This window comes from Rhinolophus sinicus, chromosome 1 (genome assembly GCF_057876585.1).
Source record: "Rhinolophus sinicus isolate RSI-liver-muscle chromosome 1, RSI-T2T, whole genome shotgun sequence".
NCBI classification, from domain to species: Eukaryota; Metazoa; Chordata; class Mammalia; order Chiroptera; family Rhinolophidae; genus Rhinolophus; species Rhinolophus sinicus.
Window position 1 is genome coordinate 63,954,783 of NC_142501.1, and position 23,635 is coordinate 63,978,417.

General features: G+C 36.9%; 1 protein-coding gene and 1 pseudogene across 1 annotated transcript in view; both read right to left on the bottom strand.

Annotated features, from left to right (window-relative positions):
• Positions 1 to 260: 260 nt before the first annotated feature.
• The window catches only part of WIF1 (Wnt inhibitory factor 1), a 70,252-nt gene continuing 46,877 nt past the window's right edge, over positions 261 to 23,635 (bottom strand). Inside the window, exons 4-10 of the mRNA XM_019732411.3 lie at positions 20,597 to 20,737; positions 18,548 to 18,643; positions 17,459 to 17,554; positions 13,786 to 13,881; positions 4,864 to 4,959; positions 4,248 to 4,343; positions 261 to 1,117 (exon numbers count right to left, since the gene is read on the bottom strand). Coding sequence (XP_019587970.1) covers positions 996 to 1,117; positions 4,248 to 4,343; positions 4,864 to 4,959; positions 13,786 to 13,881; positions 17,459 to 17,554; positions 18,548 to 18,643; positions 20,597 to 20,737 — 743 coding nt within the window. The 3' untranslated portion in view covers positions 261 to 995. The remainder of the gene's footprint in view (positions 1,118 to 4,247; positions 4,344 to 4,863; positions 4,960 to 13,785; positions 13,882 to 17,458; positions 17,555 to 18,547; positions 18,644 to 20,596; positions 20,738 to 23,635) is intronic.
• LOC109447752 (Parkinson disease protein 7 homolog pseudogene) lies at positions 18,965 to 19,669 on the bottom strand (annotated as a pseudogene).

Sequence of the window (23,635 nt, forward strand, 5' to 3'; positions counted from 1 at the left end):
TAGAGAAGAACTCTTCAAAGAAATGACAACTAAGCGGAGAGCTGACATAAATAGGAGCATTGCAGGCAGTGACCACAGAGGGTTGTGTGGCGTGGCTGCACAACGGAGACAGAGCTGGGAGGGAGAGATGCGGCTGGGGAGCGGGGCCAGGGTCAGAATGGAACAGCTTCTCAATGGTGCTTCTTTTTTTAACCACCACTCAGGTGCAACCAACTTTATTTCCAGAAGATAGTATGCAAAGACCACTCCACACAACACTCTGAAAACTAAAGCAGCACCTTTATTTTATACATACAAACAGTATAAAATGTTTATTACGTAAGAGCTGTGTTTTGTTTACAATATATTATATTGCTTCAAGCCAATGCCAAAAATTCATACATTATATTCCCTATTTTATTGTGTTTACAATATATTATATTGTTTAAATGCCACTACCACAGTGTTATTTCTTCTTTTTTTTAATAGTGAATTCTCTGGAATCATGGTAAAGTCAAAATATATTGTACTGAGAGTTAAAAAATAAGGGCAATTAAAAAATATGTGACAAATGTCTAAATACAGGACAATAAAATTTGAAATGCTATAACTTCAGCACTGTCAACTGCTTCATCCAAACCCTTGTGATTTATGCATATTTGTTCCATTTTCCTTCTCTAATATACCCCCAACCCCTTGACACCATGAATGCATTGTGATTTTAGGACTTATCTGCCAACTACACACTGAAAAGACAAAATTTTAACCTGACCAACTGCCATAATATAAAATCTGTCCCAAAGCATTGAAACAAGAAAATCTATACCATCATGCTACAGACGTACTTAGAAAACTTAAAAGGAAGAGTAAATATCAGCTCAGTGATTTATAATGAAGCTAATAAAATTCAGGCCAGTATTCTTAACTGTAATGAACATTATTTGAACATTCAACACATGAAAGGTTAACAAAGGCTATGAACTTGGTGTAACTTAAAACCTTTCAGATGTCGGAGTTCACCAGATGTAATTGGATTCAGGTGGATCCCGTCGCTCCTCCGCCTTTTTAGGTGAAGGCGTGTGCTGCCTGAGCCGGGCGCCTGCTGGCCTCAGGGCATGCATGAGGCTGGCTCCATACCCTGCAAAATTATTCACAGCTTAAAAGAAAAGAAACTACAAAAACAGGCTCTTCTGATTCATTATTAACCATTCAAATAAAATCTATTTTCTCTTTTCAACCCAGAGTGAAAGACCACAGCAACCACAAAAAGCTACCTGAAGAGATGTTACAAGTTCAAGATGCCTGTTAAAAGAAACCTATTCCACGAACTCCATCAAATCTGGCTTCCATGGAATGTCTGACCATACAGAAACTCATGATGTGAAGTTTGGATGAATGTGATTAAATGGAAGGACATTCTCCACCCAAGGGCTGGTAAGGATCTAGCACGGAGGTCTGAAATGTAGGGATACTTCTGCAACGGATTTGATCATTGATCCTTTTCGCTGCATTGCAAGACCATCCTCAGTTATATTGATCCAGTCCGATACAACAACTTCCACTCTTCACATAGCTCACACGATCGGGTGTGGCTATTGCACTGACACAAAATATAAATTTTGTAAGAACTAAGGACGTCAATTATACATATTTGAGAAAGGGTATGATTTGAACTGACTCCTTATCAATGGGGATTTGTGAGTTTTGGTCAAGGTGGGAGTCTACCCATTTCCAGCTCAGTTGTTAAGTAGAATGTAACACTGAGTCACAACTCGAGACCTTCCTTTCTCCTACTTGTGAATTTTTGGAGGTGCTCGGAGCACTGATTCATTTCTACCCGTTTCCTAAAACTGATCCAAGACAGCAATCACATTGGAAAAATCTGCCTCCATCTTCCTGTGCATTAGAATCAAATTTGGCATTTCATTTGTTCCTTGTGGTTTTTAAATGCAAGCATGCCGTTAAATAACTACTGAGAGCAGAACACTTTGTTCCCGAATGTGTTTCTTTGAATTGTTAGTATGTAGGCTAGTAGCTCATGGAACCGCCAAAACATGAGCCAACAATGTGCTTGGAGTAAATCCCTACCCTGCTGCTTTCCCTGCCACCCATGAAGCCCAAACCTCCCTGCTGGTGAGGGTGAGCCTAAGCAGAGAAGTCTGTCTCCAGTATCCTCCTCCCCACCAAGATGTCTGGGTGCCTGGGACCTCCCAACATGTCACCCCACTGGGAATCTGTTCTTAGAAGAACTCTGTGCCTTAGAACTTCCTCGTCACCTCCCTCCAATCAAAATAAGCCTCATTCTTTCAGCCTGATTCTCTTAGCTAATGTACAAAATGGCTGGGTGGCCTCTACAAGAAAACACATTTGCATTTTAATCAGGCACCAGGGCATCTTCTTGACATGTAATGCCTTGATCTGAAGGAGGTGCACTGGTGACAGAAGCTTTCAGCAGCACATCTACAAGTGAGGGTGCTCTCTGGGGGCTGGCAGACTTGTCAGAATCGTTCATCTCTACTCCATGACAGCCTCTCACTGGCTCTCCTTTTGCATGTGTCAGCAGGAGCAGTGTCCCTCAGGCTCTCCTTCTGTCACTCCTGGTGGTCACCAGGCTCCAGATGTGAGTCCCAGAAGATGTTTGTAATTGAGTCCTGGGATGTACAGTCTGACCTCATCCCAGGACTGAGGACTTCTAGAAAGTTACTCTGATTTGGGGGCAAAATTCAGGGTTTGTATCTAGTTGAGGGTAGAATAGAGTCTGGTTTACTCTTTTCCAAAATAACTCTAAAAATGGTTAGTTTTCTATAGGTGTTTTAGTCCAAAGGAGGTTTCCTGGTAAGTATGTCCAAACTGGGATACTGTTCAACCATAACCACCTGGGTAAAGGAGCTGTTTTCCAGAGGAGCCGCACTTCTTGCTAAGCGGTGCCCACATGGAGCCAACTCAATCTACCATCCAATCAATTCAGTAGGTGAAAAAGAAATCAATAGTTTAGTGTAGCCTAGACCAGACACCAACTACCTAAAAATCAACAAGTAAGTAAACATGTGCATATCTACATACAAATGTATTTTATATATATATGAATAATATATAGTGAACATTATAAAATAGGCACAAAAATAAGAAATTTGAGATTGAGATGTATAACTACAAATATTTATATATTACATCTGTATTTATACAAAGAGAAATAAAATAACATGAAATATAATTTAAAACTAGTGTTTTTTTCTCAGCATCCCAGCTGATCATTGTCACATTCACTGGGCTAGAGGCACCACCCTTGGGAGACCATTGATCTAGAAAAACATTTGATGTGTGAATGATTTTTTTCCATTTGTGTCCATTATTTTGGAGACACAATGTGATAGACATAATCTGGACTTCTGTTATTGAAGGGTGTTGTAAGATTGATATCTCCCTTTCCTCAAAGGAAAGTGGACAGTGGGCCTATGCTTAAGGAAGCTGAGTTCTAGCTGCCAGATGTATGGAAACTTCATTGTTCCATTGGTTCACTTGCTAATTGACTGTCTCTCCCACTAGAATCTGGGCTCCACAAGGCAGAGCCTTTTCTATCTGTTCACTAATGTGTCCCCAGTGTCCGGATTCATACTTAACACAGAGAAGACTACAATCAAAATGGTTGCATTTAGCAGGTTTCATTTTGTGTATAAAACAGGCCAGTGGTTTATTATTTAAATAGCTAGTTCATTTTTGATAGTCAATACATTTGGAAAAAAAGGCAACTCCATTATAACACCTATCCCATACTTCATAGACCTTTTCTTTCCCTCAAGAAAACTCATTTAAAACATACCATAACCAATACAATTTAAAGATTTTAAAAAGCAAAACTCTTCATGTTTTATATGCTAGTGGATAAATCTTCAATGATAAAATGAGAGCCAAGTAGATACTAATTCCACATTTGACTTAAATTCTTACTTTTTACTTGTCATTTCTTTCATAGTTCACACACTGTATTAACAAATCAACCTGTTTTACTAATTTAACCTAGAAAATATTTGTGGTGATATTTGACAGATGTGGTGATATTTTACAATGATACATGCTCTCCGCTCTAAAGCTCAGACTCTAAAGTTTAGAGAGTCGTGGGCAGCAGGAGGAAGCATGGGGGAGAAGAGGAAGGAGAAGAAGTTGCTTTGAATGAAACAGAAAACAGGGCTGAGTTATGAGTTGTCTCTGAGTCTTTGGAGCCAAGAAACAGACGTGAAGGAGGCCGGCTCCCAACGGCTCCCACTCACTTTTATTGCAGTGTCTTCCATGCCAGCCGTCTTGACATCGGCATTTGTTGGGTTCGTGGCAGGTTCCGTGCGTACCGCAGCCAGGCTCGCAGACAGCTAGAATCAAAGGAGATAAAAAGACTGTTTCCTGAGCTTTCATTTTTCAACAGAAATACACAGCTGTTTTTCCTGCAGTTCTTTAGAATGTGTTAGTTTTGGCTTCATCCCCTATTTTCTTTTTTTTTTTTCCTCTAAGTCAATCTTCAGCTACAAGTCCAGTTGGGACTTACTGAAAAAGTCCTGAGAGGGATCTTAAACTAAGCTTGAGGCTTCTCATTCACATAAGACACTCAGCGGGACTTTGAAACTGCTGGGCAATGGAAATTTATTTTCCTCAAGAAAACTACTAATGGTGAAAAATTTGAGTTGCATATGTGAATATGTGTAAGTTGGGTTTTTTTTTATCTGTTGATTTCAAACATCTTTCCTCTACATACAAGCAACATGCATGTCAGTGAAGAAAGGTTAATTGTGGTGCTGAGGCAACATGCAGTAGTCACAGAAGGGATACAGTATGAGACTATTGCTACTTTTATCACCCCATAACCCAGATTGGTGATTTGTACGCGGTACTTACCCTTTGAACAGAGGTCTCCTTGGTAACCTTTGGAGCATTTACATTTGCTTTTACCAATGCATTTGCCTCCATTTCGACAGGGTTGTGGGCATTTGCCTGAAACAGAGAAGAAGGCAAATAAGCAAGGAACTCAGGGCTTTGTTCAGAGGTAATTACATTTTTCAAAGAAATTACAAGGATTTGAGAGGATAAATCCTTTTAAATGGTAGTTATTTCCACTTATTTCAGATTTAATCTGGCTTTGAAATTGCTGGAATTTCATTTTTGGAACAAACAGGCTAGTATTTTTACTTACGATTTGGGGATATATCTTCTACAATAAATGTGTTGCTCAAAAGCTGTATGTACATTACTTTTTTATAAATAGAGTAATATTTTAACTGACTCATAAACACTTGTAATTTAAGATATACTAATATTTAATATAGGAATGCCCCTTAATATAGGAATGACCCAAATATAGGAATGATATTTTCTGTGAGTTCTAATTTTTGAATGCCACTTTTTCTGAAAGCAGGCCTACACCTGTACCTGATGACATCTGTCTTTGCCTAGGAGTCTCCAGAAAGCAGGGCTGGCATGCAGATAGTTTAATGGGGAAGTGAGCCTAGGCAAGAGGAATGGGGAGACTGGAAGAGTAAAACGGGAAAGGACAGAAAGCCAACACAAAAGTATGTTTGTGGGTGGGTCATTGCTATGGCAACCGGGCTCTATCCTGCTGGGTCCTTCTGAAGAGCCATTAGGTGGCACCTACAAGTATCTGAAAAAAGGGAGAGGGGAGCATTTATTCATCAGCAGCTGTCTCCCCCACCCCACCCCCACCCCACCATGTGATAACTTCCTTGTACTTCCATTCTGCAACTATGTGAGTACAGGCTGTGTTTTTGTTTTTGTTTTTGTTTTTTAAAGGACTCAGAAGAGTCTCTGGGTGGAAAGCAAGAGAAGTGTGGAACAGCTAAGATGCGGTGCAAGCAGGTTATACCTGTGCAAAAACAGATTGTCACAGCAGTCAGTGGTGGGAGTAAAAATCTGGCTGAGGAGGATGTGAGGTGGGTCACAAAAGGTGCCTGATACCACACCTACACATTTTTCTGGAATGTCTCAGATCCTAATACTACATCATTCTTTCTTTTATTTATGTGTCAAATGAGTATTGCTAATGTTTTCACAGATCTTTGAATAGCAGGATGTTAGAGCTGGAATAGGGCCTTAGATGTAAAAATTATATAATAATTTTCTTCTTAGTCCAGAAGCTACTTCTACTCCCTCTGCAATCTAGAATTTGCCATCCTAAGGCTGAATTTTTTGAAGAAGTAAAAGACGGAAGGTTGTTCACCCAGGGCTGAAACCACATCCCGTGACCAGCACGATGATGTTGCAGAGCAAACAGCCATTAGATTTTGGGTAGTGGAAGATTTTGGGTATATTTGTTGTTGTTCTTTTTCTTTCACTATAGAAGAATACTCATTACAAAGGCCTCAATACATAAAGAGAAGAAATGAAATCTTTATCCTGAAACAACTCACCTTTCATGTTCTAAGCTCTACTTTTTATGGTCAAACAAAGCTTTGAAAGAAGTGAACTATATATTTTACGAACAAGCACTATGCTTAATAGACATGAAGTGAATTCCATATGAAAATCATTTTGGTAAAAACACACTTTTCTTTTCACTTATCCAAAAGGACTTCCCTCGTATATAAATTGCATAAAGGAGACTTTAGTCGTAGTGGAGACAATAGAGACATAATATTGAGATGTTAGTCTCTTTAAAACCTGGAATGCCATTAGATCCTTAGGGTTTTTCTGATGCAAGAATGTTCCAGAAACAGGTATTAAAACAACCTTAATAATGGAATACTATCTTTTCACTGACCATTAAAAATCTAGAAGGGTCATTTTTGTTAGGTTTGGATACAAAGAATAGCATTTACTATTTGGTCAAGATCCCAACTCTTACCTAAAGAAAAGGAGTACCTAACTCTGAAATTCTGTTTGTGTCAAGAAACATCTGACCCCATCACATGCACAAAATTGGATCATATCATAGTATTCTGCAATGCATTGAGGTTTTTCAAGTAAGCAAGATGTGGGACAATAATTATATGGCAGGAAAGATAGAGTACTTATTGTGAAATACTTGGTGAGCCCAAATTTCCCCATGTTCTATGAGAGGTGAACTTGGTAACCAAGGATAATGCAGAGAATGATTGGTGGAGAGAGTCTTTTCATTGACTCCATGGGTCTTTTTATTTTCTTGGCAAGAGGGTAGTGAGGACCCTTAGGTTCACTGCAGCCAGGAAGGAGGACGTTCTCTCCTGGTTATCACAACAGAATAGGACTGCAGGCAACTGTTAGAATGCCATTCCTTGATCAAAGTTCATGAAGCCAAAACCTCCTGAAGATCTGATTGTTTTAAAATTCAGAATCCTGTGTCTTTAATATTGAGTTACTTTTTCTGAAAATATTTCGCAACCAAATTCTATCCATTGGACAGTGGAAAACTGAGACAACTACTGAGTACCTAAAGAGACTAAGGATTACTAAAAGACAAACAGATTTGACTAAGTTTAAACAGTTAGCATTTTTACTATAACGTGGATGAGTCCAGTGAGAACAATGAGATAAGATATTGACAAATAAGGACATTAAGTTTCCTCCATCCATTGGATTGGGGAATAACTTAAATTTCTACTCTACTTCATACAGAAAAAAAGGTAAAAAAGGTTTACAATAAGTACCGGCAACCATCATCTCTGGGTTTTAGGATTATGGTTGACTTTTAATTATTTTATCCAATATTCTAAATTTTTTACAGAGAAGGTTTATAATAATAAAAACCTATTAAGTCATTTTTTTTATTTTTAGTTTCAGGTGTACAAAACAATATAATGATTAGACATTTACACAACCCACAAAGTGATAACCTCAACAAGTCTATTACCCGTCTACTACCCATCTGACACCGTACATAGGTATTATAATACCATTGACTATATTCCATGTTTACATTCCATGACTACTTATATATATATATATATATATATATATATATATATATATATATATATATACTTTTTTAAAATGATAGTTGACATTCAATACATTTATATAATTTATGAAGTGATCCCCCAATAAGCCTAGTACCCGTCATACATAGTTTTTACATTATCGACTATATTCCCCATACTGTATTTCATATCCCTGTGTCTATTCTGTGACTACCAATTTGTACTTTCTAATCCCTTCACCTTCCTCACCCATCCCCCATCTCCCCTCCCATCTAGTAACAATCGGTTTGTCCTCTGTATCTATGAGTCCATTTCTGTTTTGTTGACTCATTTATTCTGTTCTTTAGATTCCACATATAAGTGAAATAATGTGGTATTTGTCTTTCTCAGTCTGACTTATTTCACTTAGCATAATATCCTCTAGATACATCCATGTTGTTGCAAATGGTAAGATTTCATTCTTTTTTATGGCAGAGTAATACTTCATTGTATAAATATACCAGAATTTCTTTATCTAGCCATCTATTGATAGGCATTTTGGTTGTTTCCATATCTTGGCTATTGTAAATACTGCTGCAGTAAACATAGGGGTGCATATATATTTTTGAATTACTGTTTTGGATTTCTTTGGATAAATACCCGGGAGTGGAATTGCTTGATCATAAGGTAGTTCCATTTTTAATTTTTTGAGGAAACTGTACACTGTTTTCCATAGTGGTTGCACCAGTTTACAATCTCACCAGCAGTGTATAAGGGTTCCCTTTTCTCCACATCCTCGCCAGCACTTGTTGTTTGTTGATTTATTGATGACAGCCATTCTGACAGGAGAGAGGTGGTATCTCATTATGGTTTTTATTTGCATTTCTCTAACGATTGGTGATGCTGAGCATCTTTTCATGTCTATTTGCCATCTGTGTGTCCTCTTTGGAGAAATGTCTATTCAGGTCCTTTGCCCATTTTTTTTTATTGGATTGTTTATTCTTTGGTGTCAAGTTATATGAGTTTTTAAATAAATTTTGGATATTAATCCCTTATCAGATATGTCATTGGTAAATATCTTCTCCTAGTCAGTAGAATGTCTTTTTGTTTTGTTGATGATTTCCTTTGCTGTGAAAAAACGTTTTAGTTTGATGTAGTCCCATTTGTTTATTTTTTTCTTTTGTTTCCCTTGCCCAAGAAGATATATCAGTGAAAATATTACTAAGGGTAATGTCTGAGAGTTTACTTCCTATATTTTCTTCTAGGAATTTTATGGTTTCAGGTCTTACATTTAAGTCTTTAATCCATTTTGAGTTTATGCTTGTATGTGGCATAAGAAGGTGGTCCAATTTTATTTTATTTTTTTTGCATGTATCTGTCCAGTTTCCCCAGCAACGCTTATTGAATAGACTGTCTTTATCCCAATATAAATTCTTGCTTCCTTTGTCACAGAGTAAATGACCACATAGGCATGGATTTATTTCTGTGCTCTCTATTCTGTTCCATTGATTTATGTGTCTGTCTGTACACCAATACCATGCTGTTGTACCAAACATGTATTACGTTCTGTGAAATATGCCATTGGTGTTTTGGGAGGGGTTGCATTGACTCTATAGATTGCTTTGGGTATTATGGACCTTTTAACTATATTAATTCTTCCTATCCATGAGCATGGTATATGTTTCCATTTATTTGTATCTTCTTTAACTTCTCTCTTCAATGTCATAATTTTCTGAGTACAGGTTTTTTTACTTCCTTGGTTAAATTTATTCCTCAGTACTTTTTTTGATGCAATTATAAATAAAATTATTTTCTTAATTTCTCTTTCTAATAGTTTGTTATTGGTGTATAAAAAGGCAACCGATTTCTGAATATTATATTTGTATCCTGCTACTTTACTAAATTCATCAGTTTTAATAGTTTTTTGGTGGAATCTTTGGGGTTCTCTCTATCCCCCCTATCATGTCATTTGCAAATATTGACAGTTTTACTTCTTTCTTTCCCATTTGGATGCCTTTTATTTCTTTTTCTTGTCTGATTGCTGTAGTTGGGACTTCCAGTACTATGTTGAATAAAAGTGGTGAAAGTGGGCATCCTTGTCTTGTTCTTGATCTTAAAAAAGAATGCTTTTAGCTGTTCCCCATTGAATATGATATCAGCTATGGGTTTGTCATATACAGCCTTTATAATGTTGAGCTATGTTACCTCTATTCCCACTTTGCTGAGAGCTTTTATCATAAATGGATGCTGGATTTTGTCAATTGCTTTTTCTGCATCTATTGATATGACCATATGATTTTTATCTTTCATTTTGTTGTGGTGGTGTATCACGTTAATTGATTTGAGGGTATTGAACCAACCTTGCATACCAGGAATGAATCCTACTTGATCGTTGTGTATGATCTTTTAACATATTGCTGAATTTGATTTGCTAATATTTTATTGAGGATTTTGCACCTATGTTCATTAGGGATATCAGCCTATAGTTTTCTTTTTTTTGTAGTGTCTTTGTCTGGTTTTGGAATCAGGGTAATTGTGGCCTCATAAAATGAGCTTGGAAGCCTTCTTTTCTCTCGGATTTTTTGGAATAGTTTGAGGTAATAGGTGTTAATTCTTTTTTCAATGTTTGATAAAATTCGCCTGTGAAGCCATCCAGTCCAGGACTTTTGTTTGTTGGGAACTTGTTCGTTACTGATTCAATTTTGTTGATAGTAATCAGTCTGTTCACATTTTCTCTTTCTTCTTGATTCAGCCTTGGAATATTATATGCTTCTAAGAATTTATCCATTTCTTCTAGATTGTCCAATTTGTTGTTGTATAGTTGCTGGTAGTATTTTCTTAATTTTTTTTGTATTTCTGTGGTGTCAGTTGTCACTTCTCTTTCATTTCTGATTTTATTTATTTGGGTCCTTTTACTTTTCTCTTGATGAGTCTGGTTAAAGTTTTGTTGATTTTGTTTATCCTTTCAGAAAAAAACAGCTCTTGGTTTCATTGATCTTTTTTGTTTTTTAAGTCTCTATTTCATTTATTTCTGCTCTGATCTTTATTATTTCTCTCCTTATAATCACTTTGAGCTTTGTTTGCTATTCTTTTTCCAGATCACTTAGGTGTAAAATTAGACTTTTTATTTTATATTTTTCTTGATTCTTTAGATAGGCCTGTATTGCTATGAATTTCCCTATTAGGACTGCTTTCAATGTGTCCCATAGATTTTGGGTCATTGTATTTTCATTTTCATTTGTCTGAAGGTATCTTTTGATTTGTTCCTTGATCTCATTGTTGATCTATTAATAATTTAGTATCATGTTATTTAGCCTCCACATGTTTGTGTGTTTTTCAGGTTTTTTCTTGTAATTGATTTCTAGTTTCATACCATTATTGTCAGACAAGATGCTTGATGTGATTTCAATCTTCTTAAATGTATTAAGATTCATTTTGTGGCCTAACATGTGATCTATCTTGAAAAGTGTTCCATGTACACTTGAAAAGAATGTATATTCTACTTCTTTGAGGTGAAATGTTCTAAAAATATCAATTAAATCCATCTTGTCTAGTATGTCATTTAAGATCACTGTTTCCATGTTGATTTTTTGTCTGGAAGATCTGTTCATTGGTGTCCACAGGGAGTTAAAGTCCACTACTATGATTGTGTTACTGTTGATCTCTGCCTTTATGTCAGTCAATATTTGTTTTATATATGTAGGTGCTTCTATGTTGGTGCATAAATGTTTACTAGGGTGATGCTCTCTTGTTGGATTGATCCTTGTATTATTATGTAATGTCCTTTGTCTCTTATTGTAGTCTTCATTTTAAAGTCTATTTTGTCTGATGTAAGTATTACCATCCCAGTTATTTTCTTGTTTCCATTTGTGTGAAATATCTTTTTCCATTCCTTAATTTTCAGTCTATGTGTATCATATGTTATATGACTATTTATATAAATAAATATGAAATGTCCAGACAAAATAGGAAAATCTAAAGAGACAGAAAGCAGATTAGTGGTTTCCAGGGTCTTGGGTAGGGAGGAATGAGAAATGGGTACAGGGTTTCTTTTGGGGGTGATGACATGTTCTGGAATTAGATAAAAGTGATACTACATGATTTTGTAAATATACTGAACTGTATGCTTTTACATGGTAAATTTTATGGTATGCGAATTATATCTCAATTTTAAAATAAGAGTACATAATTAAATTTTTGTCTCTATTACACCAGAGGCACTTTTCTACTCAAGATTCATTTCTGTATATTTCTTGTAACATGGTAATAGAAACAGAAAATTTCCTAAAAGGATTTGAGTATAACTTCTGATAGGGATAAACAGGAGCTTCCAAAGGTCCATATTTTTGGCACAGTTATGAAAAAACAAAACAGAAATACAAAACATTGTCTCTGCCAATGAAAATGTCATAAAGCTAAGGGCATACTTACATGAAATGAGCCCAGGAACAAAGATTCATAAACATGAACCAACAAACTACATGAAGTCTTAGAGTAAGTACAGGGAGAAAACCAAGGGAAGTAAGTTCACAGAATTCTTTATCAGGGCAGGGTAACTAATAAGAACAGAAACCACATCCTGACAATTAATTACGTATTCCATGGAAACTTCAGAGGTATTTCATTTGAACTCTATAAAAAGTGATTACTTCATCTACTACTCATTAAAGTACGAAAATCCACAAATAAATTAGAGGTTGAAAGTTAAAATAGGAAGTCAGTATTATTTAATTTTGAACCCACTACAACTTCAGAAACTATGGCTGTACTAAACACAGTGGTGTTTTGCAGATTTAATACAGCTGGAAATGAAAATGCCATATTCCAGAACTTCCAGAAAGGCAGGGACATGGCACCCTCAGCAGACGTGCTCATGTTGCCTTTGCACCTTCCTGAGTGGAGCTTTGATGTTATCTGTCTTTCGGATCATGAACCAATCCAGGATGGGGTTGGCTTATTTCTGAGTTTAATAGAGAGCTTCAGTGACTTGCTGAGGGTGACACGTGTAGTAGGGGGCAGAGCCAGAAGAAGCAGTTTGATTCCTCATTCCCAAAACAATGATTATCTACCATAGTCTACCCTTAAATTTTTATATTTATTTATTTATTTATTTATTTATTTATTTATTTATTTATTTATTTATTTTTGTATTGGAGCATGACAAACATATAGTGAAGGCATAACATGCCCCAATCTTAAATTTAGAACTCAACTAATATTTTTTTACACAAATAAACATTCATGTAACACTTCATCAATCCAAGTATAAAACATTTTTGGCAGTCCATAAAGTTCCTTTATGCCCCCAACCACTGTTCTGGTTTCTCCCATCATCTATTAGTTTTGCCTGTTCTTGAACTTCATAAAACTGGAATAATACAATATGCACTTTTTTTGTGTCTAGCTCCTTTTACTTAACATCTGTGTAATTCATTCATGTTATTGTATGTACTACTAGTTCATTCTTTCTTATTGCTGTGCATCCTTCTTTCTTGTTTTACTTGAGTCTATAGGAAATATGTCAGTGAGTGGCAGAGAAAAAACTCTCTATGCATGCAGGTAGGTGAGCAAATCTCAGCTGTCCCAAAGCTCTGGCCTACATTTCTAGGCTGAAACTATGGGCTCTGCACAATGAGAAGGGGATGAAATCACCGAGAACAATGCAACATGCTGAATAACCCAAACCCAGACATAACTGAGTCAGAGAGACTTTGCTCTGAGTCGTCTGAGTTGAGCTATGTCACCTTGTGCCTCACCTTTAGCCAAAATGATTGGGGGCTGAATCTAGTGAAAAGAAACCACTGGCCTGAGACCTTAGACAAGCCTATTCATTGTCTTTGGGCTTCAGATTCCTCATTGATAAAATGCAGGGGTTAGTGGAGTTTCTAAGGTCCCCCCAAATCAAAGAAGAATGCAGAAGGTCAGTACTCACTTATTTCACACTGTTCTCCCTCTAGTCCTGGAGGACAAATACACTTTCCAGGGTAGAAACAGGTCCCTCCATTCAGGCAGGTAGTTGAACAGTTTGCTGTTAGAATGAATAACAGGGTATCGCATTAGACAGTAGGCTAAATCTAATAAAACAAAGAAACAAAAATCTTCACTTACAGTTAGGTGACACTTCTGAGGCATCTGCTACTTGTCCATTTACTTATGTAGTAAAGGAAGCCACTTTACAAATACAAGAATTGTAATCAATTGCTTGACCACTTACGGACTCCAACAATGTAATAGGATGCCATACACGCTTCATATAGCACCCACCCAGAGGGGTTTACATCTTAGGGAAAAATTATTTTTTTTCTTGTAACTGTCTATGCCCTTACAAGGAGAACACTATAAACCCCATCCCCCCAAATTGTTTTAAGATAAAGGAAGAGGAAAATGGAGAACACTTTCAAAGTTGAAATAGATAAAAGGAAGAGAAGTCATAAATACGTATTAGGATCTGACAAAAAAGCAACTTTTTTTCAGAATAAGAGATTCCTCTTATGTAATAGGAATTTTTTAAAAAACAGACTTTTTTGATGTTTGGAGGAAGGAGTGGTAGTAGTTAGGAAAGGACTGACTGCCGACCCTCGTGAGATCCCATAGACAGGGAAGTGGTGGCAGCATGAGCCCGAGGAATGAAGAACTGGGATATATTGTCCTGGGAGTTCAATTAACTGGATTATCCAGGTAATAATTGGACTGTGAGTGATTCATCCTAAGCCCTCTTTCTTGGTGTCAGCTTCTGGAAATTGACTGCTCACTGGCACCTAAAATAGAAAGAATACAGAAATGGGGAGGAGGGAGAGTAAAATATCTAAAAATAGACAAATTGGCTCATTCTATAAAGGAGATTAAAGTAAGAGCTTGGATTCTGAGCAATTCCAGTTATATGGCCTATTTGTTCTTGTCCTATACAAAACAGGCCAAAGTTGGCTATGGATGAACCAAAGCTGAAGGAAGCTTCCAGTAGGAAAATCAGAAAGGAAATCCAAAAGTTATAAGTATATGCTTTCTCTGTGGAAAAGAAGTTCAACTAGAATGTTCTATGAATGTCATGCTTCTTAAATGATAAAGCTTTTTGTTTCAAATCCTAGGTATCTTCTAGCTTAAGACAACGCTGTACTCGCTTTGACAAAATCAAACCTCCTGATGTAGAGGGGAGCGGCAGCATCTGAGTATAGGATTTAAGATTTGGATTTAGGAGAACCAGCTCTTTGAGCTTCCTCTTTGCTACTTGGTGCTAGAATTGGTAGGGCTGGCCAGTTGTGTTTGTGTCCTGTATCCGTACTTGTCCCTGTTTCTCCTGGCAGTGCCAGCTTGGCCAGAGCCCTCTGGGCACTACCTCTTACTAACAAGTCAAATGAGAAGAATCTGGGAGCTTATTTGAATGTTATAGAATATGACAAAGCTGGTTATAGAATATGGCCACACTCTTAGTATTTGCATAGTATTTTACCGCCCTGACCAAGACTTTTTACATTTCTGTTGTGCAATGATTCTTGAACAGGAAAATGAGCCAGAGATGCTAAGTAACTTTCACAGGAACTGAGGGTATGGTGGGCCAATGCTTAACTACTCAATTCCCGAAGTTTGAGACTGATGTCCCAAGAACCGATGAAAATTAATCTGTAATGTTTCTAAAAATATAGTGCTAACGTCTAGCTCTTTGCCACTAATTAAAACATTTTTTAGAAGTTCTATACTCCCTCCTGGATAATAAAGCATTTTTTGTTGAGGTAGTAAAAAAATTGTTTTTTAATGTTCCCAGATCTCCAGTGAGACAAAGTGGAATTTCAACAGACTTTCTAAAGAATAATAATTTTTAAAAAATTATTGCAATCTAACAAGGAGGAAAATTTTTCATCTGAAAGTTAAAATATTACCAAATGTAAAATACATTGGAATCCAGATAGATACTTTCCTTCAACAGAGACCAGGCAGTGTTTGTGACACCATGCCACTACAAAAGCAATGCAACTGACATTCCACTATGCAAACAACACCAATAGCAGCCATATCTACGTAAGGAGGTCTCACAAAGCTCAAGAATTTGCTTTATTTCCTAATAGTTTCGAGATAATATGAGTTGAATTCTGCTTCAAGAAATGCCCAATTTTGAAACAGCAGACATGCTGAGTGCTAAATTTAGACAAGTAAAAAGAAGATTCACAACAAGGAATCTTTCTCACTGGTTGTTAATTATTATTAGTGTCATTAGTGCTTAATCCTTATGAATACAAATTTTTAAAAATTGTTTTTAGTCCAATGCTCCAGTTTTAAAAGATTACTTTAAAATCAAAGGTGGAGATGCGCTCACATATGATCTCAATTAGCTTAGGGAACCAGGGGTCAATGGCTTAATTTCGTTTAGAGATGGGAAAAGCATGATCCACAGCGAGATCGAGATATCTGTGCAGATCCAGTCACTTGTGGAGGAAATGGGACCGGAAGCAGGCAGCTTGAGTATCAATGTGGTAGAGTAAAAGGTTTGAATTTGTGTCAAGCTACTCAAGCTCTATAAACCTCATTTATCTGGGAATGTGATGGATAAAACTTCACATATCTCAAAAGGCTATTGAGAATAAAATCAGATAATTGTATGAAAGCGAGTACAGCGTTGTCTTAAGCTAGAAGATACCTAGGATTTGAAACAAAAAGCTTTATCATTTAAGAAGCATGATGTTCATAGAACATTCTAGTTGGACTTCTTTTCCACAGAGAAAGCATATACTTATAACTTTGGATTTCCTTTCTGATTTTCCTACTGGAAGCTTCCTTCAGCTTTGGTTCATCCATAGCCAACTTTGGCCTGTTTTGTATAGGACAAGAACAAATAGGCCATATAACTGGAATTGCTCAGAATCCAAGCTCTTACTTTAATCTCCTTTATAGAATGAGCCAACTTGTCTATTTTTAGGTATTTTACTCTCCCTCCTCCCCATTTCTGTATTCCTTCTATTTTAGGTGCCAGTGAGCAGTCAATTTCCAGAAGCTGACACCAAGAAAGAGGGTTTAGTCCCATGTGGCAGGGACAGCTAGTTGTTTACAAAAATCCATGCTCTCCTCCCATAAAGTTGTCTGTTGGTGGAAGACAGCTTTTCAGCCAGGATTGGCATTTCTCCTGCCTGCATCCAGGTAGAACCATGGGGTTAATTCCTACCTATGGAATAGGTGTGGAAGTTTTGTAGGTCACTTCTGAGCCAGGTTTTATTTTGTTTTGTTTTCTAGCAGTGCCTATTCCAATCTCTTTTTCTCTGCTTGTTGGCTAGATCCAGAGAGCTCCAAAGCTCTAGACTAGACCACAGATGGAAGGTGCCTGGGTCCCTGAGTCACTGTATGGAAAAAAAGCTGTCCTGCCCACTGACCAGGTATTCCTTCACTGGAGCATTCTGTGAGTGAAAATAAGCTTCTACTATGTTAAGTAAGCTACACTAAAAGTTGGGGTTACAGTAATTATAGAAACTAGCTAAGTGATAAACCCTATTTACAGCACTGTTGTAAAGAGTGATATGTTAAATATATTTATTTTAATCAAACATTTAAAAGGTAAAAAACAACAACAACAAAACAAAAACAAAAAACAAAAAACCTTGTTCTTAAAAAGAAACGATTACCTTTATCACAATTGACTCCATAGAATCCCGGTGGGCAGATGCAGAAACCAGGAGTAACACAAAGCCCGCCATTCATACATCGTGGTGTGCAAAGGGCTAGTAGGGAGAGAACTCTGATTAAGGCCAAGTAGGGTTTTGGAGCAGGAACATTTTAGAAATGACAATAATACCATCAGTTTGCATTTTCAAGCTTTGTGGTTGACTCAAAAATGGCCACTCTTTAGAAATACAAGTTCTTTCTTTAGAGATACAAGAAATGATTTTTGTGCTGTAAATCAATTTTTTTTTTCATATCAGACTGTTTTTTTAACCAATTTCACGTAAGAAAATTTTGGAGTTGTTCCATTGGAATGGCTGATTGAACTTGGCCCAACATCATTATTTCAACTAAAATATGGTCTTCCTAAGATTATAAATATTTTTTCCTGCCCTATTTCCTTGATCTTCTAATTTCAAAATAAATGCAAGTAAGAAAAATTCTTATTTCTTGAAGATGAAAAATATTATTCTGGTCAATAAACTTTTAGTACTTAAGCATCTGTGGTTAATGCACATTTTATTGTTTATCTCTTTTTTATGTAACTTTCTTAATAGTAATTTCATTTAAATAGATGTACTCACTGCAAAAATGATATTCATCCTTCTTTTTGGCTTATAGCAACTTCATAACTCAGGTGTAGGCTTAATTGTGAATCAAGCTACTTTTGATTGGAGTAGATACTTTCAAGTCAATCATAATACTAGCTTTTGAAATGCAATTTAAATAGAGTAAAAAGCCTCAAAACTTTTATAAGAATATGCCAAAGTATGGTGTATATAATAGCAAATATTTTGGGGGTTGAGGGGAGTGGCCACAAAGAATGTAGACATTGTGCCAAAGTTCTCTGCCCATCACCACATATTGGATTTAACAGAAAATCACTCTTAGAAGAAATACTTCCCAATAGCTCTTCTGTGCTTTAAAAGGTTTAACCAATCCTAATAATGAAAAAGTAATTTCACGGGATGTATTAAAAATACATGTGGGCTCCTATGTGACATCCATTTCATTAGGAAGCAAACAAGGGAAACTGGCACTCTGTTCTTTACCTTTCTCACAGTGAGGTCCGTAGAATCCATCAGGACACTCGCAGACACGTCTTTCATTACAAAAGCCTCCATTTCGGCAGCCTCCTGGGCATTCAGCTTCACCAAAGAGAAACAATTTATATGGACACTTTCAAATCATGTTTTGGGAGTTACAGCAAGCATGAAGAAGTTAGTGATCATTTTTCCTCCAGTGCAGCAATGACCATTATATATACATACATATATGTGTGTGTGTGTGTGTGTACACACACACACATATATATATATATATATATATATATATATATATATATATATATACACACACACACACACACATATATATATATAGATATATATAGAGAGATATATGTATGTTGTTTTTTTTTGGCTAAGTGTCATTTATTCTGCAATCAAGGTTCAGAAATGTGGGGACACCACTGTAGGGCAAGGAATCTGTAGGTGTCACTTCACGACGAGGACTCCGCAGAATAACCACTCCCTTCTGTTTAAAGGGAACTCAGTGAAAGCGGTGACAAGCGGCCTATTTGTGACCCAATAGCAGGTACTTCTGCTCTAGTCGCTAAGGACCAGCGGGGCCTTCACCTGCTTGGCCAGCTTCTTGCCACTCAGCACCATGACAATGGCAAGAGCAAACTCAAAGTTTGTCCCCGGCCCCCGGCTCGTGAGGATTAGACCATCCTGCTCTACGCGATTCACTGAGTAGCTATAATGACTTCCATTCATCATTTTGTCTTTCGCAAGTGGGTGTGTTGTAACTTTGCTTCCAAAACCTATTTCATGAGCCAACAGAGCAGTAGGACCTGCACAGATGGTGGCTATGAGACCCTTCCTCTTCCTTGTTCCTTCGGTATCTTTCAGAGCAGCAGACTCAGATAAATTCTGTGCACCCAAATTACCTCCTGGCAGAACCACCATGTCATAAGGTCCCTCTTTTTTTGCATCTTCGAGACTGGCATCAGGACAAATGACAACATCTTGGCTACATTGTACAGGGTCTTTTCCAGCCAAACCCGTGATGGTGACCTTAATGCCAGCTCGTCTCATGACATCTACAGGGATGATGGTCTCCATTTCCTCTGCTCCTTTAGCCAGGTTGACCAGAGCTCTTTTTGAATCATTTTTACGTTGTAGTTTTTAAAGACTACGCACTGCACAGATATACTCCGCTGGGCTTGTCATCTCTGATCATAATATATTGGATACAGATATTTTTACCACTTTCTATACCACTTGTACTTCATTAAGTCTTCTAAGGGAAGATTTTACATCTTTCAATCTTATTTCCAACAGTAGGGGCTCATGGAAGAAGGCAAAGCAAGCTTTATTCTGCCTTCATCCCCACTTATCAATCTACTGTATGTCCTTAAATTCATGCTGACATAGACTATATGATAGTGCCCTCAGTATTCACTTTCACAGGGTGGGATGACCTGTAGGCACATCTTTAGAGCACTGAAAGCTTCCAGAGTTTAAATTCTGTGCTGGAAAAGTCCTGTATCCCAATGGGAAAAGAGCCAGGCCTTCATGTCTACATGGGCACCCAGGGTGTGATAGTGAGGTGCCTTTGCCTGGCAGAGATCGCTGGCATGATGGTGGCACCCTGTCTGTGGAGATCATCAGCACAAGCTTTGGGCAGGGGGCATGGGGAGTGTTACCTTGACAGGTGGCAGTTGTTAGTAATGGCTGCCAACCTTGCTATGAGGGCTCAGAGTAAGAAAAGGGGGGAAATTCATAACCAAAAGTGAAATACTCCTGGGGACTCCCAAAGATTGTGTTGGAGGAGGGGAAGAACAGAGGGAGAAGAGAGGGCATTTTGAAGGGGATATTAGAGTTCCTAAAATTGTGAGTGGGGTCAAAGCAGAGAAAGTCTGTCTTAGTACTATTACTGGACCCTGTGTTTATCATCCTCTTCTCCCATTGGTGTAATTATAATTATACAAACACTTACCTACCTAGCTACCTACCTACCCATCTATCTATAAATTTTGGCCCAAATCACACCTGGAAGCCTTAAGAAATTTCTCTTGAATCACCATCACTGATTACCTTGTTGACATGTTTTAAAGAAAATAGCATTTTGAGGTGTCTGTAGGATGGTGTTGCCTTCAGAATTCATTACAATCACATTCACTTCAAATGCTGCCACTCCATCTTGTTTTCCAAGACATGGGAAACCAACTTGAACAACTGAAAAAAAGAAAATATAACAGAATTTTTATATTTTCCAAGACATGGGAAACCAACTTGAACAACCAAAAAAAAAAAAAAAAAAGAAAAGAAAAGAAAATATAACAGAATTGTACACTTGAAACCTATGTAACTTTATTAACATGTCACCCCAATAAACTTTAATTAAAAAAAAAGAAAGAAAAAATATAAATCTGAAAAAAAGAAAAGAAAATATGAAGAAACAGTTTATCTAGTTGATTCCAGTTTTACAGAAATCTTGGTAAGAGAGCTAGAGAACAAAGCAACAATGTTCACTTTTCATTATCTGACATTCTTGTATCTGCAATTGGAGTAGGCAGTGCATTTGATCATCTAGGTGTTCTCCACAGAACTTGTACATCATGCGGGTGGAGAAAGAATGAGTGACCCTCATGGATCTGTATCCTATTGACATAGAGTCGGGGATATTTTGTTTGTAGTCTGGGCTTGTACTATCTTGGAAAGATTTTCTCTGAAAATTAAAGGTGCAAATAGGCAGCAGCACAGATTGATTAATTAGGGGAAGAAACTGTGGGCACCTTCACCAGCCTCCAAAAAACAGCTAAAAATCAACATTTCAGAATCCATTAAATAAAGCCCTATAAGTAATACCCCACTGGTTTATTTTTACTCTGTTTGCTTTTAAATAACAAAATACCTTCTTTGGAAATATTCTGTAACTCAGACTAGACTCCAGTCATTGGAGTGAGTTAGTGAAATTAATATTCTCCCAGGCTATTTGTTAATATTAAGAAGTGTCCATATCTTGGGGATCTAGAAGAGAGTTTGATGTGATGAAATAATCTCATGATAGGCTTATATCCAATGGTTTAAGTTCCTAAAGAGGAAACACTTCTTTTTTGTGCATCTAATGATCACTTGGGGTGGGCAGGTGTTGACTGAACAAAGAGTGGGAACAAGGATGTTGCTCTACAAGGAGGGCGAGGCCACCAATTGCGGAATACCCACAAGTCATTGGGTAGAAATTGGCTCAAGTCATTGGCTGAGAGACTGATTATGTAAATTTTTAAAATCCACTGTATTATCATAACATATCCACTGGGAAGACTGACCTAGCTGATTCACTAGACTTTAGTTTCTTCCTTACAAATAGAAAGAAAATCGCTAATAGGTAAACATGAAATTTTGTTTTATTTTGTTTCTGTATGGCAAGTTATGGATACTGCCAAATTTGGAAAAATCATACTAAGCCAAGAAAAATCCTTTCCTGTTGGAGTTTTCATAAACCTTTCCCCTGGGTTTATAAGAAAAAAAATGAGCTGGAAATTGGTCTGCTCTTTTCCATAAGGCATTGCACACAAGTCATACAACCTTCCTTCTTAACGTGCTCTGGCAACCACAAAACCCCTCTTGAGGTTTTGGCATTGTCAGTGTTCATTACTGTGCCAGTCTCAAAATAACATGAATTTCCAGCTCTCCTGAATCTTAAGATGTGTACGTTGCAAATAATTAAATGATGAAAGTATACATATATTTTAACTGAAATAAAGAGAAAACCAAAATTGCATCTGAAGTTCAATAGTAAAATTGTCCCCATTAAAAGCCTCGGTTTAATGAAATCTTACATATGAAAATGACAATTTACAAAACATAGAAGTCCATCGTAGGGATTTCCATTTCAGAAGGAAGCAAAGGAACTAACAAACAATTTCTTTTACTTGCTAACTCTTGCAATTCATTTTCATTTTATTCAATTATAAAATTTTACTTATCCTTCTCATGAATCTTTTGCATGGATGTGTAGGCCAATAATAGAAAAGCTAGAAGTAACTGAAAAGATACTTAAAGATAGAACTTTTAGAATCTTACTCACTACATGTCATCATCCAAACTATTATTTTCCAGGTGTATCTTTTTCGTTGGCCTTATCCAGCCTCCACTTTGCAGCCTACTTAATTCTCTTTTTTTTATTTTATTTACTTCTCACAGACTGGGGGTGGAAGTCTGAGATCCAGGTGCCAGCACGGGTGGGTGAGGACCCTCTTCCAGGTCAGAGATTGTTCATTGAATCCTTACATGGTCAACCTACCTAATTCTTTTTAAAATGGCACTTTGGTTTTATTTTAGCTTTCAGGATCTTGGTATGAAAGAAGATGTTTGTATGTAAACTCTTCAAGTAAACTTATCAGCATTGTCAAATTTTAAAACATATCTTGAATGTTAAATATAAAAAAATGTCTTATTACATGTATGGGAAATTCAGTTAAGAACAATTATTAGTTCCTTCATATTTTCAGATGTGGTAAAAGCAGAAAAAGTCAAGAACCATACAACTTCACTTATATGTGGGATATAAAACTGAAAGCAACAAAGGAACAAGACAAACAAAGAAAACTGATAGACATAGACAATAGTTTAGTGGTTACCAGAGGGTAAGGGGGAGGGGGTGGTAGAAGAGGGAAAAGGGGATCAAATATATGGTGATGGAAGGAGAACTGACTCTGGGTGGTAAACACACAATGCCGTATATAGATGATGTTTTATATAAATGTACACTTGAAATCTATATAACCAATATCACCCCAATAAACTTTTAAAAAGCAAATCATTTACAAATATGATTAAAGTATAAATACACGTTCACATATCCAGTCATTAGGGGCGCTTCTAGAGGATTTGGCGTGCTCACATGCAAATCTGTGATTTGTTCACATGGTCTCTAAGTCAGTGAAAGTGAAGAGATGCACAGAGTTCCCTAGCCGGTGGCTCTAAAAAACATGGCTCTGAACGATCCCAGGGAAGAAAAACAAGGATGCCAAATCCAATGAAGTTCAATGAGAAAAACATACCCTAAGTAACTTTCTGCAGGGCTTTCAAGATGAATTTTTCCCTTTAAATGTTTAAATACAAATTTGA